Below are 25498 nucleotides of genomic sequence, written 5' to 3' on the forward strand. Positions count from 1 at the left end.
GTCTAGGTTATATAAAAAAGCTGATTTCTGCCCTGCATTCCCTTCACGATGGACTAAAAGGAAATAAACCCTATCTTCCCCAAGTTGCTATGGCTGTGGTCATTTATCACAACAGAAAACAAACTTTATCAACTTCTAATCTTCTGACAGACAGATCATCTAAAATAACGGTTACACTTTACTCTTCTACCATCTAAGTACAAAGACATCTATGCCACTACACCATAACCACAGGCCTTTGAGCTATTTACCTCCAGCCTGGGCTTGTTCTACCAAGGCCTGCTATGGCAAAATATGATCAGCTTCCACTAAACTTTCCAGGACAGTTGGTAACTCAAGCCAGAAACAAAACCACAGCTGCCACAGAACAGCCACACTTTAAATCCCAGCATCACGCTGCTCAGTTGTCTGGAATCCCAAACTGGGCTTTGCAGGTTACCAATATGCTCTGCAGGCTGGGAGGGGAACCAAAGGTCATGATGTCCTCAGCACCCACAAGCACAGGTGATGAACAAACGTAGACATATGCTTAGTCACTGGCTCTTTACTGGCTCCTGAATATTGTCATCGACATTTCAGAATCAAAAACCTACCAAAGGCCCAGAGGAGGCAAAAGAATTCTCCAATAGTCAAAGGCTCATCCCACCAGGGGAAAAAAAATCAACTACTGGATCACTATCATCCCTAAGAGGACCTGCCATCACTGTCAAGAAGACAGGATGTACAGCTGGCTCGCCTGCTACGGCTAAGAGAACCATCTGCAGACAGAGGATCTGCCATTGCTGCTAGGACACTACTTGGTATCTAAACACCTCTCACCACTGCTAGGAGGAAAGGATCTATGAGCCAGGCCAGGGAAGGCAACAGAAAAGGCAAGGCCTATCTTCAGCACATCTTCTAGAAGCATTAGGTGGGATAACAGAGCATGCACTCGCACACACGCTGATGCCTACTTGCCTCCACCATGGCTAAGCTTTAATCACAGGCTCCCTGTAACCTATGTCCTTGATAGGGCACAAAGCAGGTACTAGTGAGCATAGCAGGGTAGGGCTAAACAGAAGCCACCTCCAGTTCCCTGAAATGACCCATATGATCAGGGGTGGGGCCATGACATATGGACGCAACTTATTCTGAAATGGTTCAGCTGGGAGGTGGGGCACTTAGGCACTTTAGTACATGGTTATGACATGGATATGCAGGGTGCTTCCTTTTTTCACACTTTTTCCATTGTTTTGAAATTATTTTCTCTTTCATTCTTTTTTTCGAGGTCTCATGTAGCCCAGCTCTAAAAGATTTCTTCTTCAAATGGAGGACAGCCCTTGCACTACTCTGCCTGGTATTCTGGACTCCAGAAGTGAAAGAACCCTTATCTAGGAGCCAACTCACTCAAGTTTCTATTCTAGCTGCAAAGCTAGTAGGGAGAGTCAAAACTTAAGGTCACTCCCAGCTGGGAGCAGCACAGCTGGAATACAAAGAAGACAGCTGTCAATTCTACCTCCCTACAGGGACCTGTGATAGGCAAGGGACTAGGATTCTTAAACTGTAGTCCTGCTGAGAAAGCAGGTTTTCTTAACTACCAATGCTGGAATCACCCTGGAGAAAGCTATGGTCAAAACTATGGTATGATTTTGCTTCCCAAGGAGAGCTTCAACAGTGTTAGGGTGAGTAATTAATGCTGCACTCCCTACAGGTGGGGGAAAAAGCCAGTAGTGGCTCTCATAGCCCTCCTGCGCCCTGTACCATTCCAGCTTCTTGTCCTAACTACTTCCAAGGTCCAAACCCTTCTTTTCCCCAAATTGAGAGGCCTTAATGCACTGGTCAACCACAAAAAAAAGGGGGGGGATAATCAGAGCAAAGTACTAAGATAGCAAGAAGTTTGGTACTATCACCTAAAGGACCTCTGGGACCCATGAGAAGACAAAGGCAGTCAGAAGTTTCACATCTAGAGTTTAAAAAAAAAATTATAGCCGGGCGGTGGTGGCGCACACCTTTAATTCCGGCACTCGGGAGGCAGAGGCAGGCAGATCTCTGTGAGTTCAAGGCCAGCCTGGTCTACAAAAGCTAGTTCCAGGACAGGCTCCAAAGCTACAGGGAAACCCTGTCTCGAGAAACAAAACAAAACAAAACAAAATTTATAAGCCAAGTGTAGTAGCACGTGCTTTAATCTGTGCTCAGAAGGCAGAGGCAGAAAGATCTCTCTGTGAGTTTGAGACCAGTCTGGTCTATAGAGGGCATTCCAGGACAGCCAGGACTATACAGAGAAACCCTGTCTAGAAAAACCAACCACCAACCAACTAGTAAGAGTAACATGAGGTCTTTCTGAGGCCCAAACTAGACATAAACAGCCAGATGGACAAGGATCCAAACAAAGGTGTATAGTGACCAAATCAGTCAGGCCCATAAGACTAAAATCACTTAGCCTTTATGAGAACATTCTCTATTGTAGTTTCTCTGTCTATAAAATTGGGCTAGTAAGAGTTCCAGAGACTACTGAAAGTTAACACAAACATTAATGCTTAGAACAGTATCTGACATGTAACATCTTCAAACAACCAAGATCATTTTAAAGAATATGAGAGCTGGAGGTATAGCTCAGTGGTGGAGTGCTTGCCTAGCACACACAAAGCCCTGGATTTCATTACCCAGCAGTATAAAAACAAAATAGAAAAAGAAGTTTGGACAAATCAAGCCCTGCTCCACACACTGCCTCCTCCCCATCTATCTCTGAAAGGCCTAGCCTGCACCAAAATAAACCCACAATGCCCCGGCTCTTTCTCACAAGTAACACTGGGCAGAAGCAAGAGGACAACCCTCTGCCTCCTTCCTAAGAGAACTAACTTGTATTCTCCTCACCCATGTATGGATCAGACCAAGGACCTTGACAGGAAGCAAGCAAATCTAGACCAGAGACGTACCTTCCTCTTGAAAACACAGCAAAAAAGACTCTGCCCAGCACTCCCAGGACAGACAGGAGAAACATGCAAACAGACACAATAGCACACAAGAAAAAACTGGCCCAGTAACCCGTCTTTGCTGACCATGTCAGGAGGTACATTAGAGTGCTTATGTACTAGACCACTTAGGACAGCTCCGGGGTCTACTGCCAAGTTCCAGCCTAGAAAGCCATAGATTCGAGAGTACTCGAATTACTCCCTCTACTGGAGCCTCTTCCACTACATGTCCCATTCAGTCTGTAAGAGGGTTCTGGGGAGACCCTCCCTTGCTGCACATGTACAAATGGGTGGATGCCCTCTGTCATCAGCCTCCGGGCTCCATGCTCAGGGATACTCAACACACAGGACTATACTGAAGAACTTCTATTTGCTCTCTTCTCCAATACTTCTAAAGAGAGGGCTGTTCTCTGCACTTGATTATAGTGATGGCAGGCAGCACGAACTCACATATCCTTTCCGAACTGCTCTCAGCCAGCTGGCAGGATATGTGTACAAACTGGCCAGGGGGAAAAACGGTTTGGGACATCGGCCGCCTCTGTGATCTAGACAGATGTTGGCCCTGGAATAAGAGGCATAAGGCAGGCAGGCATGGCTCTATTTCAAGGTCTAGAAACCTCGTCTGCAAAACTGGGACCCAGGAAACAGAAAGGGATGGCAATCCACTATACAGGCATATACATGTTTACCAAGACTTCAATCACAAGAACCACAGACCCATTAGCCCGCCAAAAGAACCATAGCCAGCAGGCTGCTTCACAGTCAGTTCACTATGTAGAGCAGCTGGTTGCACTGAGTTCCTCTCCTGGAGCCCCGGGAGGCACTCCTCAGCTGAGTGTCAGCCTAGGGTCTAGGTCATTGGGGCTTAGGCAGACATTTCCATGTGACAAACGCACAAAGCCAAGCACTGCAATATGTTACAAGACGGGAGCTAGGCTGGGACACGGCTGTGGGTGCACCCATCTGCTGACACCCAGTCATGATGTCACCCACAGAAGACCTGCCTTGGGCATTCCTTCATGGGAACCATTCCCCCACTGAAAACACGAAACACAATACTTGCCACTGCACTGGCACAGAGGTAAGTCTGCCAACACAGGACACACACACACACACACACACATATTTAATATATATATTAAAGCATCCCTTTCATTGAAAGTTCAGACACCCTGTTAGTTCTAAAACTTTTTGGCAGATCCCTAAAGAGACAGTGAGACTGTAATGGGAACTCTTGTACCTGATGGCTAAATCAACCCTGTTTTGGAGAGTGGGGGGGAGCAGTTAGGTTTTCTTGGTGCAGTTCAGGAGTGTCTGAAATAGGTAGAAAAGGGGATCTGAGGTCCCCCACCCACGCAAAACTCCAAGGGAGTACCAAAAGTATTTAATCATATCACACACAAAGTACTAAGTGCGGGGAACCGCTAAGAGGACTCTATCCCCTGCACACGGGGTTTGGTTTACTCCCAGTACCTCCTCTGGGCCGGGCTAGACTTCTGTGATGCAGCGTTTCATTAAGAGGCAATAAGCCACCAGGCATCGCTGTCCAGAGCTGAAACATTGGCACAAAGCCACAGTTGGGCGGACAGTTGGGACACCAGGTGCCTCCACAATCTGCTCTCAGCCCCTAGACTTCCACTGAGCCCAGCAGAAGCTCCTGGCCAGTGGCTCCCAGAGCACGCGACACTCTACAGACGGGGGTCCAAAGGCGACATCCTCGAGGCTCCGAACCCAGGTACATTCCAACTTGTGCCGGGGCAGGGGACGAGAGGCCCGCAGCCAGGCCTCGCCTGTGCCTTGCCGAGGCGCAGTGGACGCCCAGCTGCGGCGGGTGGAAGGACGTCCCCGGCCCCACCCCCGACCGCGCCCCCACCCCCAGCGCCGCGCACCTGGCCGCAGCGGCTCGGTGACAGTGAGAACCAGCAGGAAGAGCAGCAGGAAAGCACCGCTGTCTGCCTTGGGCACCATTTATCCTCCGTTCATCGTCCCCGGGGCAGCCGCGTGACCCCGCGGGGAGGCCGGACCTGGCCCAGATGAGGGCGTGAGGGCCGGACTCCGGCCGGGGGCAGAGAGGTGGCGGGCGAGGGATCCAGCTGGGCCGCGGCGACACTGGGCGGCTGTAAGGGAACGCCGCCGACCCGCGCGCACTCTAGGCCGCAAAAGCGGGACGGGACTCCGGCTCGCGCAAGATGGCGGCCGTCCTGCTCGGGCCCGCGCGACCCCCGCCTCCAGCCCACACTAACCAATGAACGCCGAGCCGGGCGCGGGGAGGCGGAGGGAGGGCAAGATGGGCGCGCTCCAGACGAGGGCGGGGCGTGAGCAGGAGGGCCGGAAAGAGGCCAGGCCGAGGGCCTGGGCGATAGTGGGCGGGGTCTGGGGCGGGCTTATAGGAAATGAGGCGTGCCATTGGCTGAGCCAAGAAACGGGGCTCGGGGACTGAGCCTTGGCGGCTAGGTGACCAAAGGGGTCCCCGGTACTTGTGGGGATCACAAAGACTAACAGTGTAGGCCCCGGGTCTGGAGGAGGTAGGAGTGGGGACCTGCGATTAGAGAATTGAGGAGGCAGCACAGGGCATGAATGATCTTTATTCCTGGAGGCCCAGGTCTGCCCCAGTGCCCAACATACACCCTAAAGCGGTCTTCTAAAGGCCGAACCTCCATGAAGAAAGTGAAGAAACCTAGAGAGTTGGCAGACTCTGAGAATAGGGAAGGAACACAAAACAATTTCAACAGAGGAGGAAATGGCCTAAGGGATGTCAGAGAGAATAACAGAGAAGCCCAAATTCTCCGGATCAAATCTTGGGAAGGTCCTGCCTATACAAAGAAAGAGAAAAGTCCAAGCAGAAATGAGGCTAAAATCTGGAAACAAGGTTTCAAGTGCTGACCTCACAACTACCCTCATGAACAGCATGAACGTGGAAGAAGAGACAGCAGATGGAGCAGCGATCTATTGGGGTGGGGGAGGACCACCACCTATGTACAGGCCTGGCAGTGGATGATCAGCTCTGGGGAAGGAAGTGAAAAGGGGGAAAGCCAGCCACTTCCAGCATACCTAACTCACTTCAGTGCCTCCACCAAGTCCTGGGATTCTGTCCTGTGGTAACTGGAGCCATGTGAATGAGGGATGCTAATTCCTAATAGGTAGATAAAGCCAAATTCAAACCCAAGATTAGGCCAGACCATCAGATATTCCAACTTCCATAGGTCTTGTCCCCAGGGCAGATGTTGGACTCAAATCTTGTCACAACAGAGGGAGGGCCCCTTGCTGGCAGAGGCAAAGATACCTATCCAGCACTGCCCTTGGCACGTGGACGGGCCTGGTGGCACATTCCCAGCACTCAGTACAAGAACCAGGCCCAGTCTTCTGCTCCCATACCAAGCCCCCTCCAAATCTGCCCTGGAGCCCAGCCAGAACCATGGGTTGGGCAGGGCCTTAGGAGGGAACTCACAGCCAATTCCTGCCAGCTGCCCACCTGTGGTGCCTCTGTGAGACCAGGAAAGGTTTGGATGAGAAGAGCAGTACAAGCGTAAAGTCAACTGAGCCCACAATGAAAACACTGTGTTACCCCCAAACGGTGACAAACACTGGGCCAGAGGAGGTCAAGGATCTGAAGAAAGGTGTTTTAGAAGAACCCTCACCCTTCTCGGCCCTGCTATGTGCCTTTGAGGGTTGTCTATGCAGATAGCATCAAGAGCTGAAGGGGTGCAGGTCACAAATGGTTTCCTTATCACTGGCCTGTGGAAGAGTGGCCCTCTCCATTTCCTTCCCCGACCCCAGGGAACTGTGTTACCTATGGGGTTCCCTACATTTTGCTCCCACCTTTGTGAAACACCCCCTTACCTAGACTTCTTCTGATTATCCTTAATTGAGACTATCTCCTGTTTCCTGTTGGGGTCCTTGACAGACAGTACCACCCACCCTAGACCCCTTGGATTGACCTGGTTTGCAATAATGAGCCACGCTTCTACATAGTTCGGTTTTTAGGTTTAGAAACATGGGCAGAACTTTGTGTCCCATAACCCTCTCTTACCTCCAGCTGGAGCCAAGCATGAAGCCATTTTGTTCACTTTGAGTCTGCTCCCGCACACTGGCAGAGCTTTCAGGTTCCAAGTTCAAGTGGCTCAGGTAATAGCCTCATTTCCCCCAGGGCAGTACTCCTTTGTGACTTCACCCACTGAAGTCACCCCGGAGACAGTGCTGAATATTCCATGCTAGAGTCTTGGCCTCTTAGGAGGCAGGGACAGCAGGCCTGGCCAGCTCAGAGGACTCTCTGTCCACAGTGTAAATGAGGACGCTGCTGGCCCATGTCTGGCAGGGATGTAGAGGGCAGCCTCAGAGGCACTGGGCACTCCCGGAACCATGGATGACGCTGCCGTCCTCAAGCGACGAGGCTACATCATGGGGATAAACTTGGGAGAGGGCTCATATGCCAAAGTCAAATCCGCTTACTCTGAGCGCCTAAAGTTCAACGTGGCGGTCAAGATCATCGATCGCAAAAAAGCCCCCACGGACTTCCTGGAGAAATTCCTTCCCCGGGAGATTGAGATTCTGGCCATGCTAAACCACCGCTCTATTGTCAAGACCTATGAGATCTTTGAGACATCAGATGGCAAGGTCTACATTATCATGGAGCTTGGAGTCCAGGGTGACCTCCTTGAATTCATCAAAACCAGAGGAGCCCTGCAAGAGGATGATGCTCGAAAGAAGTTCCATCAGCTCTCCTCGGCCATCAAGTACTGCCACGATCTGGATGTTGTTCACCGAGACCTCAAGTGCGAGAACCTTCTGCTTGACAAGGACTTCAACATCAAGCTGTCTGATTTCGGCTTCTCCAAGCGCTGCCTGCGGGATGATAGTGGCCGACTGACATTAAGCAAGACCTTCTGTGGGTCAGCGGCTTATGCGGCCCCCGAGGTGTTGCAGGGCATCCCCTACCAGCCCAAAGTATATGACATCTGGAGCCTAGGTGTGATCCTCTACATCATGGTCTGTGGCTCCATGCCCTATGACGACTCCAACATCAAAAAGATGCTGCGCATCCAGAAGGAGCACCGAGTCAACTTTCCACGCTCTAAACACCTGACTGGTGAGTGCAAGGACCTCATCTACCGAATGTTACAGCCAGATGTCAACCGGCGGCTGCACATTGATGAGATCCTCAGCCACTGCTGGGTGCAGCCTAAGGCACGAGGTCTGTCCTCTGGAGCTGTCAACAAAGAGGGGGAGAGCTCCCGGGCAAGTGAGCCCTTATGGACCCCTGAACCCACTGGTGCTGATAAGAAGTCTGCCACCAAGGTGGAGCCTAGGGAAGAGGCACGATCCGAGACCCAACCTGAGACAAAACCCCAGGAAGACACTGTGCAAGTGCCCAGGCAGTCAGACACCTTGGGCCTCAGCAGTGAACTGAACAGGGAGACAGAGGAAGGGCACCCCCAACAGTCTTCAGAGACGCATACCTAGTGAGCCCCTTGCAGCCCAGGGGGCCAGCAGGGAATAAGGCAGAGCTCTGGCTTGAAGCCTGAGCCTAGAAGTCAAGGGATGAGAGAGAGAGAAGGAAGACAGTCCCGGAGGAGCTGCTATTTTCGTCACTTTCTTCTTCTCCCCCCCTTTGAACTTGGTAACTCACATGGCTAAAGAAGCAATAAATCACTATATTGGTGCAGACCCTAGTCCTGGGCTCCCCGTGGCTTCCTATCAGACTGCAAATCCTCATTCATAAGGAAATCCATTCCCCCCACCCACTAGCCTAAACTGTATCCTCAGGTCATGATTGAGTTAGCAGCACCAGTCAGAGGATAGTTGGGGGGCATTTGGAGGGACAGAAGCCAGGAATGATGGCTAAGTGAGGAGGATACAACTTCTAGAGGGAAGTCGAGAAGTGCAGAGAAGGGTGGAGAAAAGGTAAGGAGAAGACAGTCCAAGAAGGTTGAACACTGGCAGCCTGCAGAGGAAGGGTAGGCAGCCAGAGTCCTCTCTGGAGGGCTTTGCACTGGCTGCATCAGGAGCTCAGGGTCCAGGCAGGTGTTTCATCACTACCCTGGGGCTCTTGCACACACCTGTGAGGGACTGGGGAAAGACTACAGATGGTGGTGGACCCCCAAAGTACCTTGGTTGGTTCCCTGGTTTTCAGCTCTGCTCATCATGGGGCATGCTCCTTCTTGTCCAGCTGGCACCCAGTTCTCAACTGTGCCCTTAGTTGCTCCACACCATCATTTTTCAGCCCAGAAGTAGGGGGCTCTGCTAGTTAACCCAAGCATGTCCTACAGCCATGGATAGCTTTGACTGCATCCCAGTCTCTTCCAATCTTAATCCGTTCCAGAGGAGACGCCCCCAGTCAGAGCTGGAAGCTGACCTTGGCAAAGAAAAATTGGCAGCATGTCTGAATCCTATGGGCAAGAAAGGTAGCTACTGGCATTCCACATGGCAGCGGCCTGCATCTGGCACCACGGGCTGCCATGTGCTGCCTGTCTTGCTTACACCATGTCCCAACCATTCCTCACCTTGCTGTCGTGGCCCCTTTTTCTTCACCTCACTCTGGGCAACCTCATGGAGGTCTAAGGGTTTAATACACAAAAAATAACAACATTTAGACTCATCTCAACTCTGCCCCCACCCACGTCTCTACCTTGAGAAGACACCCATGCCAATTTACTCTAGAGAAGTGGGATCCTGTGAGTTCCTGAATGTTCTTCCTACATCCTCCACCACATCCAGCCCACCTTTACCCCACTGTCTGCTGTTCTACCTCTAATCTCCCGGCATTCGCCTAGGTTACCTCCGACCACCCTCAGAAAGGATTTCAGTGCTGGCTTCTAATCTGCCTATCAACAGCCCCTTATCCCTGCACCCCAACACATGTGCCATAAGCATACTTGCCAATTCAGCTCTGAAGGCTGTGCTCACCTCCCCAGGCTCACCTAAGGGACATTGTCCTCCTCAAAGCCTTCCAGGGTCAAACGATGCTCTTAGCCTGCTTCTGTGAGTTTTGCCTGTGAGGACCAAGTATCCATGGTTGAGGCACGGTGTTGACCCTGAGCAACATTGGTGAGAGTGAGACTGGAGAAGCCCTATGAAGGAACTTGGATGGGGCAGAAGGCTGTAGGACATACGGGACTGGGTGGTGGTGGTGTGCCCCGAGAGGTATGTAGGCTTCTCCCCTCTCATTTCTTGTAGTCTTCCCATGATTTGGGGGACAGAAGAAACCAACAAGACCTGAGGCTGCTTGAAATTCAAGTAGGAGACAGTTGGGGTAGCGAGGAGATGCAAGAGCTCCTGCTATGTGCATTACAGGTATAGAAATAGCTCAGAAAAGGTGGGTTCCTACCAGAAAGCACAGCACCCAGAGTACAATGTGCAAGTACTGAGCCCAGTCCTCTACAAGCGGCCTTATCCTGCAGAACCATTCATGTGAGCTGCTGAATCTGACTTAGCCATCTGCAGTGGTACTCAGGGGTTTTAGGACCAGGACAGGACTTCAGGGTGGCTTCTATGGTGCGTGCTTGTTCCTCGTATCATCTTTTCCCTCTTGGCTACCTAGTGGCTCCTCTGTACCTGGGTTATGTCACTTCCTCTTTGAAGCCTTCTGGCCCGCCTCCCCCACTAGAAACGGGCCTTCTTGCTTTCCCTCTGAACACAGCATCCTTGGATCACGTCTTGGCAGCTCACTGTAAGCGTAAGACTCCTGCGAGATGTGAAAACGAACATAGGACTTCTAAAGTAGCCAAGATTATACAGGATGCCACTTTGCAAAACAAACATTCGTGCACAAAATGCAAGACACCAACATGCAAAATGGTGAGCCATGCCACAGCAGTTCATGTAATCCTGCTCACTGCTCACAAAACCCCACGGTGGGAGGACTGTGAGCCCAGCCCTCCACTCAGAAGCTTGCTCTTTATGGACAACGCTAAAGGCCATCAACCCCTGGGTCATCCAATACCAAGCCCAACACAGTCCCCTCCTTCTGGAAGAAGGCTCAGGCTGGCTATTCCCAACTCCCCCACCCTTGACCCTCAGGGACCTGCTCTGGTCCAAGGTCCTGGGCCTCCACATGCATCCCAAAGCCAGCTGGCTTCTCTAACAGCAACCATCTTAAAAGGGTCTTGGGTTGCATAAGGCCTGCCCATCCTTTAGAGAAAAGCTCATGACATTCTCTTCTTTCCTGACTTAGACCTTAGCCATTCTCAGCACTTGCTTGCTTGGGTATCTTTGCAGCTTTTGTACCTGACTGAAGCCCGCCCCATCCTCCACACCTGCCCTACCTCACTGAACATGCATCTGTCTATCCTGGCTCCTCAGAACAACCCTAGCCCTACCTACTCTCCCACCCACCCACTCACTCCTGTTCACCAGGTCTGTGACTCATCTGCCCAAAGACCCTTGCCAACTCCTGACCCCAAACATGGAACTGCTTTCATCCAGCAGACTGGACCACCACTGGACTGACTGAACCTGGGAAGCTTCCATTGATTCCAGGGACACAAGCTCACAGGGATGTTCTTCAAACCCCATAGAAGCGTCAGGGGATTGGCTCCAGTGAAATAACAAACACAGCGCCAGCTCCCAAGGCCTGATAAGGAAGCAGGCTTGGGGCTAGACCTGGATCACCTCCCTTAGGGCCTCACTGGTGACAACAAAGCCACAGCAAGAAAGAGGGCCAGGGAGGGTTACCACAGGCCTGAATGCCAGCTTCATTCCAGTGGGTGGGGAGGGGGTGCTCCTTCTAGGCCTTCCTGCCTTCCAGGGGCCCCATTCCCCACAGCCTAGTCCCTACTCCCAGCAGCCTGGCTTTATGACTTCATTTGTTGGTCACTTGGTGACAATGCTGAGCGTTCCACTCCTCCAAGTCCAGGCCCAGCCCAACCAGACACCTCCCCACAGTGGGAATGAGGACCATGCCTGCTGGCCCGTGTGGGGAGGGGATGTAGAGGGAGGCGGCACTGGCCGCTCCTGACACCATGGACGATGCCGCGGTCCTAAGGAAGAAGGGTTACATCGTGGGAATCAATCTGGGCAAGGGCTCCTATGCAAAAGTCAAATCTGCCTACTCTGAGCGCCTCAAGTTCAACGTGGCAGTCAAGATCATAGACCGCAAGAAAACACCCACTGACTTTGTGGAGAGATTCCTTCCTAGGGAGATGGACATCCTGGCGACCGTCAACCACCGTTCCATCATTAAGACCTATGAGATCTTTGAGACCTCTGATGGACGCATCTACATTGTCATGGAGCTGGGTGTCCAGGGTGATCTCCTAGAGTTCATCAAGTGCAGAGGAGCCCTGCATGAGGATGTGGCACGCAAGATGTTCCGCCAGCTCTCCTCAGCTGTCAAGTATTGCCACGATCTGGATGTTGTTCACCGAGACCTCAAGTGCGAGAACCTTCTGCTCGACAAGGACTTCAACATCAAGCTGTCTGATTTCGGCTTCTCCAAGCGCTGCCTGCGGGACGGGAGCGGACGCATCGTCCTCAGCAAAACCTTCTGTGGGTCAGCGGCTTATGCGGCCCCCGAGGTGTTGCAGGGCATCCCCTACCAGCCCAAGGTATATGACATCTGGAGCCTAGGTGTGATCCTCTACATCATGGTCTGTGGCTCCATGCCCTACGATGACTCCGACATCAAAAAGATGCTGCGCATCCAGAAGGAGCACCGAGTGGACTTCCCACGCTCCAAGAACCTGACTGGTGAGTGCAAGGACCTCATCTACCGCATCCTGCAGCCAGATGTCAACCGGCGGCTACACATTGATGAGATCCTCAGCCACTCATGGCTACAGCCTCCCAAGCCCAAAGCCATGTCTTCTGCTTCCCTCAAGAGGGAGGGGGAGGGCAAGTATCGAGCTGATTGCAAGTTGGATACTCGACCGGGCTCAAGACCTGAACACCGGCCTGACCACAAACTGGCAACCAAACCCCAGCACCGGATGCTGGTGGCATCCGAGAATGAAGACAGGATGGAGGAGAGGCTGGCTGAGACTTCCAGAGCTAAAGACCATCACATCTCTGGAGCTGAGGTGGGGAAAGCAAGTACCTAGTGGTGGAGAGGGCCCTGGGGGATCATGGTGTGCAGTTTGCACTCACATAAGCTAAATAGGCAGGTAGGAGCTGAAGAAGGCACAAGCGCAAGGAACAAGTAAAATCCGTCAATTAAACCACTATTTTGATTACGTTCTATTAGCTTTTTTCCACTTAGTAGCAAAGACATTAATTACTGACCACCAAATAAATCACAAAGTGTATACAAGCATTCAGAGTGCCCAGTGGGGAGTCTTTTTCTCTAGGACTCATCTAGCGCGGGGATGTCCAGCATACTCAGGCCCAGGCAGACTCAGTGAAGCCTGTGGCAGAGGGGACCTCTGCCATAGTCCTTTGCCAGGCTCACACTTGTCAGCTTCTGGCCTTCTCCCAACCCCAAGGCTTCCAGGCCTGGACAGCTCCATGCTTCTTCCTTATCTAATGCAATATAAGCTACCCTGACCCTGTCTTATTCCTATCCAGTGGTCAGTATCCATCAACCTCAAAGAGGCAATCAAAACTAGAGAGCTTTGCTGCTCAAGCCTCACCCTTCCATCCCCAAGAATGGGGTGGCCCAGCTGACAGCTTGTTGCTATCTTTCCCATCCTGCAGAGCTGCAATGGCCCAACCCCCAGTATTCCTCAATCAAAGCGTCTAGATGCCATTCCTGGTTACATCCCTCCCTGAAGAGCCCCTCACACTGGTCAAATGCTTGGAGTCAGCACCTAGGCAGCACCCATGCCCCCATCTCCCGTCTCTGCTTCCCACTCACTCGGGGAACCCCTTGGATTAAAGCTCAACTTCCCTGAAAGACAAAAGTACAAAATCCCTAGCCTGGGATCCCAGTTCTGGCACAGGAACTCATGGGGAACATCTGGTTAGCAGAGGCCTGACCTAGTTTGTTTGTGGCCACTATAAAAACTTTAACCAAAAATAACTTAGGGGAGGAAATGGTTTATTTCAGTGCACACTTTCAAGTCACAGTCCATCACCGAGGGAAGCCAGAGCAGGAGCCCCAGTAGGACCTAAAGCAGAGACCATGGAGGAACGCTGCTTCTTGGCTTCTCTCTAGCCTACTCCCAGGCTCTTACACAACCCAGGGCCACCACCCAGGTAGGCTGCTGCAGGGCCCTGCCCTCCTACATCAATTAGCAATCAAGAAAATGCCCCCACAGACATGCCCTCAGGTCAGTCTGATGAGAGGTAATTCTTCAATTGAGGTTCCTTCTTCTTAGGGTAACTCCAGCTGTGTCAAAGAGACAAACATTAGACAGTACAAGAGCCAAAGAGGGAGTACCCAACCCAGGTGGTTTCCAGAGAAAACCAGTGCAGAGGCCTGAGTGGACCAATGCCAACAGACTCGAAAGGTGGCTCTCATGGAATCAAAGCAGGGGCTGAGAAGAGTCAGGTGTGCTTTAGGCCACCTAAATAGCTCAAGCCCTGGGCTTCTCAGAGGGCAAGCCCTGTGACACCACCAGCAGCTTCAAGACCATTGGCTGGGCAATTAGATCATAGTTTTAGACTCTGTTAGGCCCAGACAGTAGGGACTCTTCACCTCGATAAGGCATAGGCTCATGGGCCCAGTAGGCCACTAGTCACCTGAGGGCTAGCTACCCTTAGTTCACAGGCAAAGAGCAGGCTGCTGGTGCACATGGCATTCACAGGTTTACAGCGAACCCAAATTCATCTTTTCATATTACAGCCCAGACTGAGAGGTAAGGCCGGTGTCTTGGCAGAGCCCAGGAGGAAGTGTCAAGAACACTGGAATAAGCAGAGATCATGGCGGGGAGGCATTGTAGGCCTACCTGAGCTAGAAGTTAGGTGCTAGGAGGTAAGAGCTGAAGTCACAGAAAAGTGACTTGTCCTGGTGTTAGCCAGATAAACAGGACCTACCTGGGCCTGCAACCAACAATCCAAATAGTCAGGCCTAGCTGGGAGCTGGCGAGCTGGACCCAGAACCCATGAGTGCAATGGCATGACTTCTGGGGTTTCAGTTACCCTTCACAGTGGAAGGCTCAGGTGTGAACTCAGCATAGAAGGCAGCTCTGTAAGCTACATATCTCCTCCCCCTGAGCCCCTTGCTTCTTAGTCCTGAGGTCCTGAGACACACAGGTGGGCCCCAGGATATGGATCGGCAGCCTGGCCAGATGGTGCCAGGTGTTCTTTAATGAGGGTTCAGTTTCAGCAGGGCCTTGGGGGACAGCACCAGTGCTATACTCCCAAGGGGAGTGGTCAGCGTGATGTGCCAACCTGGTCATGGCACAGGACTACACACTTGTGGTTCCTGGGATAACCAACGGCCTATGGTCTGGGTCTCGAAGGCCTGGAGTCTTCTGAAGAGTAGACAGCTGTCATATATGCTCTACAAAGTGTCCCACAAAGCATCCACAGGTCCGGCCAGGCCTGGTTCTAAAAGAAGTCTGAAGCTTTGCGCCGGGCAGGAAGCTGCAGCAGGTTGTCAGTGATGGAGGCTGGGTCCTGTGTGAGGGGTGTGCGGGTGGCAGACCCAGGGGCTGGTGTGCTTGTGGGGGTCTGTGGCCCACCAGCTGGGGTCTTGAGATGGGTAGAACGTGCTGGGGATGGTGTATAGCTTGCCCGCAGGGCGCGATCTGTATACTTGTTGGTTGTCCTGCTTACTAGGCGCTGGAGGGCTGGGGACATGGCTGGGCTCAGGCCTTTGGGAGTAAGACTGTAGAGAAGGGACAGAAAAAAGCAACCTTGTTAGAGGCCAAGTGCTGCTTAAGGCAAGGCCTCCCTCAGTTCCTCAGGAGGAGCCCTATCAAGAGATATGGTCACTCTGAGCCGAGGAGGACAATGCTGGGCACAGAGCAGTCAGGTCAGACCTGAGGCACTGTGGAACAGCTACCTCTGCCTGTGGGACTGGATGGAGCGTGGACTTTTGAGAGCTGGAGTCTCCAACTCTCTTCAGCGCGAATGACATTGACTCCACAGAACTAACAGGAGCTCACAGTCAGGCAAGGAGCCTAAAGGTACCTCTTAGAGAAGGCCAAGGAAGATATTGAGGAGAGATGGAGAGTGCCTCACAGTCTGCTCCATACACAGCCACAGGCCTTACAGAAGAATCCTGTGGATATACCCTGGGCTCTGTCCTGCAAGTCATGTACCCACATGGTCTTGGAGGCGGAGTGAGACGGGCACAAACTCATCTCTACCCCATCCTACCCAAGGGTCCAGCTGCCTCTCACCTGGCCAAGTTCTCTGTGACTCTCCGCAATGCTTCCTGCTTCTTGGCCCGGTTTTTGGCAGCTGCTTCATTGGCCATCTTCAGACCCAGACGCTCCCTGCGTCCTGGTTCCAAGATCTACAAGGTAGTAAGCATGTGAGTGACTTGTGATGGGCCTGCTACCCAGTCAGGCAGTCTGTTATCCAGCAGGGCAGCTGCATGGGCACCAGCCTTTCCTCCATGACTGTTATAATCCAGCAACTCATCTTTCTCAATAGCATGTCAAAAGCCCCGCCCAGCTGGACGTAGTTGTAGACGGAAGTTTCTGTTCCGCTTGGTCCTGCAGCTGTATCTGTCTCTGGGTTTTTACTGATCATGCTACATGTAATGGTGCATTCCTGAAATCCCAGCAATTGGCAGGAGACTACAGAATTTGAGGCCGCCCTGGCCTATACAATCAGACACGGTCTTAAAAAACATAAAGAAAAGCAAGACAGCACAGTGAGTAAAGATGTCTGTTAAAAGTCCAATGACTTGGTTTGAATCCCCCGAGGCCCTATAGGGAGGAAAGAGAGAACCACTCTAACAGGTTGTCCTCTGACCTCCATACATGTGCTGTATCACATGTCATGCACATAAATGCTTATACACATACTCACACAAATAAATAGTAAGTGGGTGGGGCTGAGAGTGGTGGTGCATGCCTTCAGTCTCAACACTTGAGAGGCAGATCTCGGTGAGGTCAAGGACAGCTGGATCAACACAGTGAGTTCCAAGCAAATCTGAGCTACATAGTGAGACTTTCTCAAAACACACAAAAAAGCTGGTCCCAGCACTTCAGATACTAAAAGGGGTGGAGGGTACGTACAGCAAGCAGGTCCTGGATTAAATCCCTAGCACCCACCCCCAAAAAACCCCAAGTGAAAACAACCACCACCCCCAACAACAAAAACAGTTTAAACTATACCATTACCTTCTAGTTGTTTTTTAAATTACTGTTTTATATTTAAGGTTTTCACTTTTCTGGAACTTATTTTGCTGGTACCAATATTCAGAACCCAGTTTACCTTATCCTCAAAGGCCCTGCAATCCCGCACCATCTGAAATACCACCTTTCCCATACCCTCCATTCTGTCTGCTCCCAGCTTTCCATCCTGCTTGACATGTGGGCACACAAGGCAGAGTAGGCTGCCTCTGCCCTGTCCCCTGCAGGGCCTGCCCAGGGCTTATTGTTTCAGAACTCTTTCCTGGAAGAGGCCACTGCAGGGCTAGTGCCACTTCCTGTGCAGTCAGAGCCGTGGTCCGCACTTCCATGTTCAATAGTACCTTGTTTGTTCTCGTGTTTGGCTTGCTTATCTCACATCCCAGATACAGTCTACAGTCAAGTCCTCCAAAACCTCCACCCATGATCTGTCTAGGTGTGTGGTGCATGAACTCTACAGACTGCTCTGGAGAAGGACCCACAGCACCATGTCGGAGAGGTTCTCCTGGCTCGGACCAGGAGAGCAGTGTCAGGACTGCAGTGCAGGTCTGACGTTTGCCTTATGAAAGTTATGCTCTTCCTGGGGATTCGGACTCTACTGCTGACTAACATGATCTCTCTCTGCCATAGCCTGAATTGAATACAGCTGGTATCTGGAGGCTTGAGATGACCCGGGGCCCAGCCACCAAAGAATTCCTACATATTTATCAACACCACATCTAATCGTGTCGGGTTTCCAAAGAAGATTCACGTTCTTAGTCTGCCCACTCAATACCCTGAGTCAGTGGGCTAGCACCCTCACAGTGAGCATGTATACTCTCAAGTATCAGGGATCTTTTCTCCTTAACATTCCAAACCACACTGATGCTCTCTGTTTTGTCCATAAACTTCCTGAAGCCAGGAACATTGCACTTTCTTTCCCCATAGTTCTCGGGCATACCTGCTTCCCACCCACTCACTCGGGCATACCTGCCTCCCCACCCACCCACCCATTCCATCATAGCTCTCACTCCATCATAGCTCTCGGGCATACCTGTCTCTCCACCCACCCACCCACTCGGGCATACCTGCCTCCCCATCCACCCACCCACTTGGGCATACGTGCCTCCCACCCACCCACTCACTCCATCAGGGGTCACCTGATTTGTACATGTTGTCATCTACCTCTAGCTTCCTGTTCCACCAGAGAGAGACCACATGATGTATACCAGGCCTTATCTGACTCAGTCTTTCTGATTTGCTCTAGGTCTTGACCTCCACTGACCCAGTCCTACAATGCTGGGCTCACACTGTACTATCCTGAGTGTCCCTACTATGCTATGTAATCAGAGGCCAGCACATGGTCCTTCTGGAAACACACACTATGTCTTTAGGCCTACAGGGCAGCTGGAGTTTCTGGGCTAACTCTATGACAGTCTAGCCTCCAGGCCTGCTTTGTTACCTTGCCTTGGTCTCCACCCTTCCAAATGTTTGCTAGTCCCACCACAATCCCCTCTTCCACAGAAGTCCCGTTCTCGGTCTTGAGCAGCAGTACGAAGGCATCCACACTGAGTCCCAGCCTCACATCCTCTCACCACAACCCACCTTGAAAGTCGGTCCTGGTGTCCTGTCCACATAGGGGCTCTCTGACCCTTCCACTCTCAGGGGAGTGTTCTCAACTTCTCCCCAAGTCATCAGTGGGGACTCATTCACACCTGCAGACGGAGAGCAGAGGACCTGGTGGTGTTGTCTTAATCCATGTATCCCGGCTGACATTAAGGCCAACAGGCAAACTATTCTTCCCTGAGACTCCAGAGCCTAGCACCCCACCATCTGAAGGGAAACTTAAAGGACACCAGAGCCTCAAGGCATGATGCTGTACTTAGATTGGGGAAGGTGGGCTTATTGGACCCCAGCCTAGCATAGGGCCAGGGGCATCAATGGAAGAAAACACTTTGGGTTTCCAAGGCTTCCTAAATCCCAGTGCAAACCTATGGTGTCTTCATATCCTCTTGAGCCATGTTTGACTCAGTTTCCATCTGGAGTCATTCCTGACTTAAGTCATTTGAGTTCAAGTTTGCTTGCCTGCTCTGCCTTTTCCAGTTACCTTGAGGGCTATGAATAATGTCTGTGTTAACCCATAGAAAAGAGTATTTTTTGCCCAGTTGAAAGAGCACATCTTTTAATTAAGATTTGGGTTGATGTATGCCAGCCAAAGGCACTCCTTGTTAGCGATTAGAAGCCTCTTCACTGTATAAGATAATGCACCTGTTTGAGCTTCCTCCCAAGGACAGTGCAGGAAGGTGGCTAGCTGATGGTACTGCCCTTTGTTCTGCTTCTGACTGTAATTAGTATATATGCTGGCTGAGAAATAAACTCAAGGTTGTTTGGTATTTACCATCAGTCCTCCTGGTCTAGACTATGTTTCTGTCTTCATTTCTCTTAATCTAACTTTTCCTTAGCCTCAGCGCCCCCTCCCAGGGAACCCCCAGCTGATTTCTGCGGGAGCAGCCTCCGACAGTACTGGGTGTGGGGGCCAGCGTGCAGTGAGCAGAGGAGCAGCCTGTGTATCAAGGACACACCCAATCTCAGCTGCATCCCTGCAGAGATGGTAGGCCTGGTGTCCAGAACCTCTTCACCTACAAAACTCTCCAAATTTAGATCTGTAAGCACCAGGCACGCACACACATCTGCTTGTTCACATCCCAGGGAAGACCAGAACAAGACATGGCACACTGGGGAAACTTAGGCACATTCCAGAAGAGTCCAGTCTGGGCTTACAGCCCATTTCTTACCAGGAGCAGGAGAAGGAGTGGCAACAAATCCAAAGCCGCCCACGCGGGGGGACTCCTGGGGAATAAGCTCTTTGCCGTCAGGGCCAACCTTGCCCTGTTTGTGCTGGAAGAGAGAGAGCCCAGTGTCAGGGGGTTCTCTGCAGCTGACTGATGGCAGGTGCAGGGGTGCATGTAGGGAACACTTCTCCTGGGGTACAGCTGGGACTCTTCGGGAAAGAGCAGGAAGACCCCCATTTTCATCTCTTCTCAAGGACTCTGAGGGACTGTAGTAGTGACCATCAAGCAAGGGGTGCGCAATACTACAAAGGGTCGGTGCTGTCTTTATCCTTCAAGGCATCTGAATCTCCCCAATTTCCTGCCTCTCCTCCCACAACCCCATGGTGACCAGAGCTACCCTGAGGGTACTCGCTCTCTTGATCAGGCTCCCCCGGCACGGCCCAGAACACACTGCTCTAGTCCCCTCCCTGCCTGGTAGATAGGTATGGGTCTGGATTAGCGTCCAGAAACTTCTCTTCCCTCAGACCAATATCATAGCATCTGGGCTGGACCCATAGGCCGTATGTCTGGCCCTATTGGAAGGGGGCAAAAGGAGACATGGGTTGTACCACAAAGGGACTGTGGTAGTTTTGCCAATTAAGCATTTTTTTAACCCTTTTTTTATTGATTTATTGAGCTATACATTTTCCTCTGCTGCCAATTAAGCTCTTATCTGGCCTCAGGACAATCCTAACTTAAAGGTGACAACTGAGATGAAAGATGCCACACCTATCCACAGTTAGTCCATCACATCTGTCCAGCTGCTTGGTGGCTCTGCTGACTTACCTGGGCATTCAGGGCAGCTGCCTGCTGGAGCTGGGACCTGCTCAGGGCCTGACTGAAGGGGTCCCGGAGGAAGCGTGTGTTCTTATGCACTACCTGACGTGGTTTCCTGAACACCTGCTCTTCATCAGGGACACCTATGAAAGGAAGAACACGGTAGCAGGCATCACAGGGGTGGGATGCTCCAGGCCCCACCCCAGCCTAGAGGTCGTGCAGCCTGAGGGATGGAAGCATACTTCCTTAGCCAAGTCACCCGCAACCAACACCACACCTACAGAACCTAACAAAGCAGTGTGGAAGGCAAGGCTCCACAGATGTTACATATTCCCCAACCCCAAGATGGCCCAGAACTTCTCTCTGGTCCATGCTGCAGTGAACACACACACACACACACACACACACACACACACACACTTTAAAAGTTGGCTCAAAGGTAACGAGACAGACCAGTGTAGCCCGCCTTCCTGTCCTGGCCCTCGGTCCTACTCACTCACCCTCAGGATAGTACATAAGAGAATTCTTCGCCTTATACTTCCAGGTCTCTACTCCAGCCTGACTGCTCTCAATGGCTTGGTGCTCTGCCGGTGGGAGTTCAAGATTATCTTTCTGTCGCTAGAGTGATATGGGGGAAAAGTAGGGTCAGGGAGGCATTCAGACCTTGTGGCCCTGGGACTCCATCCCCAAAGAAGGTGCCCATGTTTTCAAACTCTGGGGTTACCTTCTCAAATTCCTCCTCAGCTTGGTAGAGCCACGCATGACGGGCATGGCTTTTTTCCTTGGCCACCTCCATGATCTCCTGGAAGGAGGCATTGTCCTCACTTGTGTAGCGGCTCAAGAAGACATCCAGGCTGGGCAGCGGTTCCTTCTCCTCCTCATCTGCAGCCTCTCCTGCTCAGGCAGGGGTCACAGGTAGGGAACACAGCATCACTCACATGATCACCACTGTACAGCCAGTCTGGGACCACGTCACTCTGGAAGAGCTGGGACCCTGACTCCTGCTAGGTGACACAGCAAACTCAAGTATTCAGGCAGCCCCAAGTGGCACCCATAGCTGCCTGGCCAGCTCCATTCATCTGCTAGATGCCAAAAGAAGTCTGTGATCTGGGTGACTGGTGAAGGGGCAGGGACAAACACTGAAGCAAGAGCTCATGATGACAGTTTAGCAGCCTCTTCCTCTGCCCAGACTGTACTAACCCTGGAGGACTGACCTCCAAAGCCCCAAGGGTTCTTCTTTCCTTCCTGGGACTGCCTTGTCCTAACTACCTTTCCCTTCCTGGCTGGTGTTACAGGAAGTGACAGTGGTCACTATGCATCATGGTATCAAGTTCATTCCTAAGGCAGGAGCCATATGACCCAGTGCTCCAGGGAGGGCCACACAGACTCTGGGCCACAAAAGCCCCTTGATCCCTGCTACCAAGGCAAATGATTTTCCTGTAGAGGTAGCACTGAAAATCTCAAGGGTGCGGCATGTGAGGCCGAGGTTTCTCATCCATTCTAACAGACTGAACTACTATCTGTGTGCCAGCCAGTGCCAAACACAGTGGCTACAAGTTCAAAAGCACTCAACTGTTGACTATTCCTGATACCGACAGAAGTTACAGTCTTTCGAAGCCTGTTTCCTTACATGTAATTACAAGAACTCCAATTTTACTGGTAAAATATATGTGTAAAAAGAAGAGCATCGGGGTCTGGAGAAATGGCTCAGCAGTTAAGAGCACTGACTGCTCTTCCAGAGGACCCGGGTTCAATTCCCAGCACCCACATGGCAGCTCACAACTGTCTGAAAATCCAGTTCCAGGGGATCTGACACCTTCACACCAATGAACATAAAATAAAGATAAATAAATCATAAATTTTAAAAAAGATTTTTAAAAAATTGTCTACTCTAATTAAAAAAAGAAGAAGAGCATCTTCAGATCGCCCTGTGACTACTGTATTTCCATCAAGGATCAAGCTCCAAGGGTAATGACTACTGTCCATGGCAGAAAAAGCGGGGCTGTGGAGAAGCTATGCTCAAGTGAGCAGCTGTACATCCGCCCTGGTACGGTATGCGGCAGACTGGAGCCTGGAGAGAAGCATCTTGCCCACCTCTAGTGATAAATCCTATTATCGATAAAAGATCAACCAACCCAGACAAGACCCTTAGGATGTGGAACACACACATAGTCAAGAGATCTATAAAGTGTTCCTCCTGACTTTAAGATATATCCCATGCGTATATTCGGTGCTCAGGAAACATGTCGAAGACAGCACATTCACCTGTTCTACATGTCTGTGGATGTACAGCACACCATGTGCTAATCCAAATGTGGGGCCCTCTGATGGGAGCAAGACCATGACCCTGCTCTCTGGGAGGGCATTCGAATTAGTAGTTAGGGTGAGAAGCAAACAAGAAACACTTTCTGAAATGTTACGTCCTGCAGTGAAACATAAAGCCAGCAGTGTGGCAAACAGTGAGACTCTGGTCTCAACCAAAAAAAATCAGAGAAGCAAAGGCAAGCTGTGAGGTAAAGAGCCCTAGGGTGTTCCAACTTTACACAAAAGATCAGGAACCTCAACGTCCACAAGTTTCTGCCTTTTAGCCCAAACAGGTAACACCTGAATACGGACCAGAAGGAAGAGACACAAGCAGCAACCGACGCGGAAGGAAGGGGCCTAAGGCATCTTCAGGAGTCAGTAATGAAAGAGTTTTCCAAGCCCACAGACCCTACAAGGCAAAGGCTGGCACACTGAACAGGCTGGTGACAGTGATGGGCTCTCATTCCAGAGACAGGCATAGAACACTGCTCCTACACACTTGGGAGCTGGACAGAACTTCTGCTTCCCACACCAGGCTTTGATCCCAAAAGTTGATACTTAGTTTAGGAGACCCCTCACGGATGAAATGTGGTCCTGAGAAAACTCAATATGGTTCCCAAGCACTCTCGACCATGAGACCAAGAGAGTGAGCTCACTCACCATCATCTAGGTCCCGGCCCTGCGACCGGGGCTTGCTGCCCACCACACCAGAGCCTGCGTGTACCTCAGGAGTTTCAAAGGTGGCTGGAGTAACATCTGAGGGAAGCAAGTTAGAAATTAGAGCAAGTCTAAAGTGACAACAGACTTCCCTCTATGCCCTTGTATAGTGGCATCCTCTTACAGGGTGGTGGAGGTTCCCGAGATATCTTGCCCAGAGCAGAGCCAAACTTGATGGCAATCTGGCGCATACGCTCCAAATCTCCATTTTCCTCAGCCTCCAAGTATTCCTTCTGTGCCTGCAGCTTCTCCACATCAGGGAAGAAATCTCTCTGGATGACTGTCTGGAGTCCCTATCATAAGCAATCAGAACAAAGGCCAGAGCTGGCATCTGGGAGCCTTGACACCAGTATCCATGTTAGGCCCTAAGGGCTTTTCACTTCTGCCTATCTGGATAACTGCGGTTTGCAAGATGGTTTAGAAGCATTTTCTAGCAAGGTAGTCCATCTCATATGGCTCTGATTACCTAACATTACTGAACAACCTCTTGATGCCCATAAAATCCTTCACTAACTGATCTTTCTCGTTCTCCTTTGCTGGCGCCATCTACAACACCAGTCGGACTAATATGGATGTTGCCATCCTCATTCCACATTGGATTTTATTTCAATCCAAATCTTTCTCTTGAAAGCCAATTACCACTACGGCCACCACCGGATGAAATTCGCAAGGTTTCGCCTTCAGCCAGACCTTGCTGTGGAGCTGCAAATCTGTATACCCAGCTGCGTGGCGAGGACACATGCTGGCATATCCCAGAAGTGTCCTAAATTTAACCAGTCTAAAACTAGACCTATGTCAGCTTGCCCTCCAGCATGTTTGCAGTGGGACCCCTACTCCCTAACTAGACGAGCAACCAAGACCCTCACTCAATAACACGGCCACTACCGCCGGTCTATTTCCAGGACCCCCAGCCTTTACGCTTAAAGTCGTTGCCTTCCAGAAAGTCCTTTTCGCCATCACCCTAAAAACGTGTCAAAATCTACCCATACTTTAACAGGAAACTTAATTTCCTTGACCCTCAACAGACAACTCCAACTTTTCGTTGAAAACTGGACACCCGCTCCTGCACTGTTTCCTTGGGTCTCAAGACTTTCCAAACCCAAAGGCAGTTATTCCACAGGCGGCTGAGAGTTCCAGGACCAGAAAAAGGACTGGGGGAGGAACGCGAATCGGGGGAGGGGCCCGAAAGTCGCCAGCGCTCGCACTGAGCTAGTACCTCGATGTACTCTTCTTCATCCAGAACCCGCTGCTTGCTTCTCGCAACCCCGGCCTCCCCAGCCGCGCGCTTCCTCGGGGGCGCGGACGCGGAGGGCAGAAACAGAGGGCCGGCCGAGGACCCGGGCGTCCCCATAGCTATCCCAGAACCGCTCGGGCGGCGTAGGCAACATCAACAGCCAGCCAATGGAGAAGCAGTATTTTTATAACAAAGCCGGCGCTCCAAATGATGTCACTGGGAGCGCCGGATCTTAAGAGACTTGTAGTCTTTGAGTCCCGTCCGCGTTGCTCGTGCCTGTCTAGACTATGGTCACTAGGGGGCGCTGTGGGACGACTATTTGACGCCATAGTCCTTCTGTTAGAAGTTCCATTTTTTCCCAAAAAACAAAAACAACAAACAAAAAACCACTGCATATGTTTCAAAGGAGTTTTTAAATACTTCAAAAATCATATATAACTTCAAAATTCAGAAAAAAGAACACTAAGACAATTCTTCTTCCCAGATTATCTAACAAAAGGTAAATGAAAGGAAAGAACGAGAGGG

At 51.2% G+C, this 25498-nt stretch overlaps 4 protein-coding genes across 6 annotated transcripts in view; 2 read left to right on the forward strand and 2 right to left on the reverse strand.

The window, feature by feature from the left end:
- The window catches only part of Dgcr2 (DiGeorge syndrome critical region gene 2), a 64257-nt gene extending 57100 nt beyond the window's left edge, over positions 1-7157 (reverse strand). For 2 of the 3 annotated variants that reach the window (XM_048452333.3, XM_087903261.1), the window contains exon 1: positions 4841-5157. In XM_048452333.3, coding sequence (XP_048308290.2) covers positions 4841-4919 — 79 coding nt within the window. In that variant the 5' untranslated portion in view covers positions 4920-5157. Of the gene's footprint in view, positions 1-4840; positions 5158-6981 lie in introns of those variants that run through there. The other variant, XM_087903262.1, reaches the window with a different exon arrangement.
- An 8-nt stretch (positions 7158-7165) lies between these two features.
- On the forward strand, positions 7166-8620 carry Tssk1b (testis specific serine kinase 1B). Its single transcript, XM_085684383.2, has one exon. The coding sequence runs from the start codon at positions 7311-7313 to the stop codon at positions 8409-8411; it is 1101 nt and encodes a 366-aa protein (XP_085540509.1). The 5' UTR covers positions 7166-7310; the 3' UTR covers positions 8412-8620.
- A 106-nt stretch (positions 8621-8726) lies between these two features.
- On the forward strand, positions 8727-13197 carry Tssk2 (testis specific serine kinase 2). The gene has a single exon (XM_048452337.3). It carries the CDS (start codon positions 11909-11911, stop codon positions 12983-12985), a length of 1077 nt encoding a protein of 358 aa, XP_048308294.2. The 5' UTR covers positions 8727-11908; the 3' UTR covers positions 12986-13197.
- A 706-nt stretch (positions 13198-13903) lies between these two features.
- Positions 13904-25125, reverse strand: Ess2 (ess-2 spliceosome associated protein). The gene is made up of 10 exons (XM_048452336.3): positions 24956-25125; positions 23864-24032; positions 23683-23778; positions 21443-21612; positions 21219-21336; positions 20728-20861; positions 19906-20008; positions 18716-18825; positions 16172-16287; positions 13904-15654 (listed from the first exon to the last, which is right to left on the reverse strand). Exons 1-10 carry the CDS (start codon positions 25088-25090, stop codon positions 15375-15377), a joined length of 1431 nt encoding a protein of 476 aa, XP_048308293.1. The 5' UTR covers positions 25091-25125; the 3' UTR covers positions 13904-15374.
- Positions 25126-25498: the final 373 nt, after the last annotated feature.

The sequence above is a fragment of the Myodes glareolus genome, chromosome 2 (genome assembly GCF_982192425.1).
Source record: "Myodes glareolus chromosome 2, mMyoGla1.1, whole genome shotgun sequence".
Classification (NCBI taxonomy): Eukaryota; Metazoa; Chordata; class Mammalia; order Rodentia; family Cricetidae; genus Myodes; species Myodes glareolus.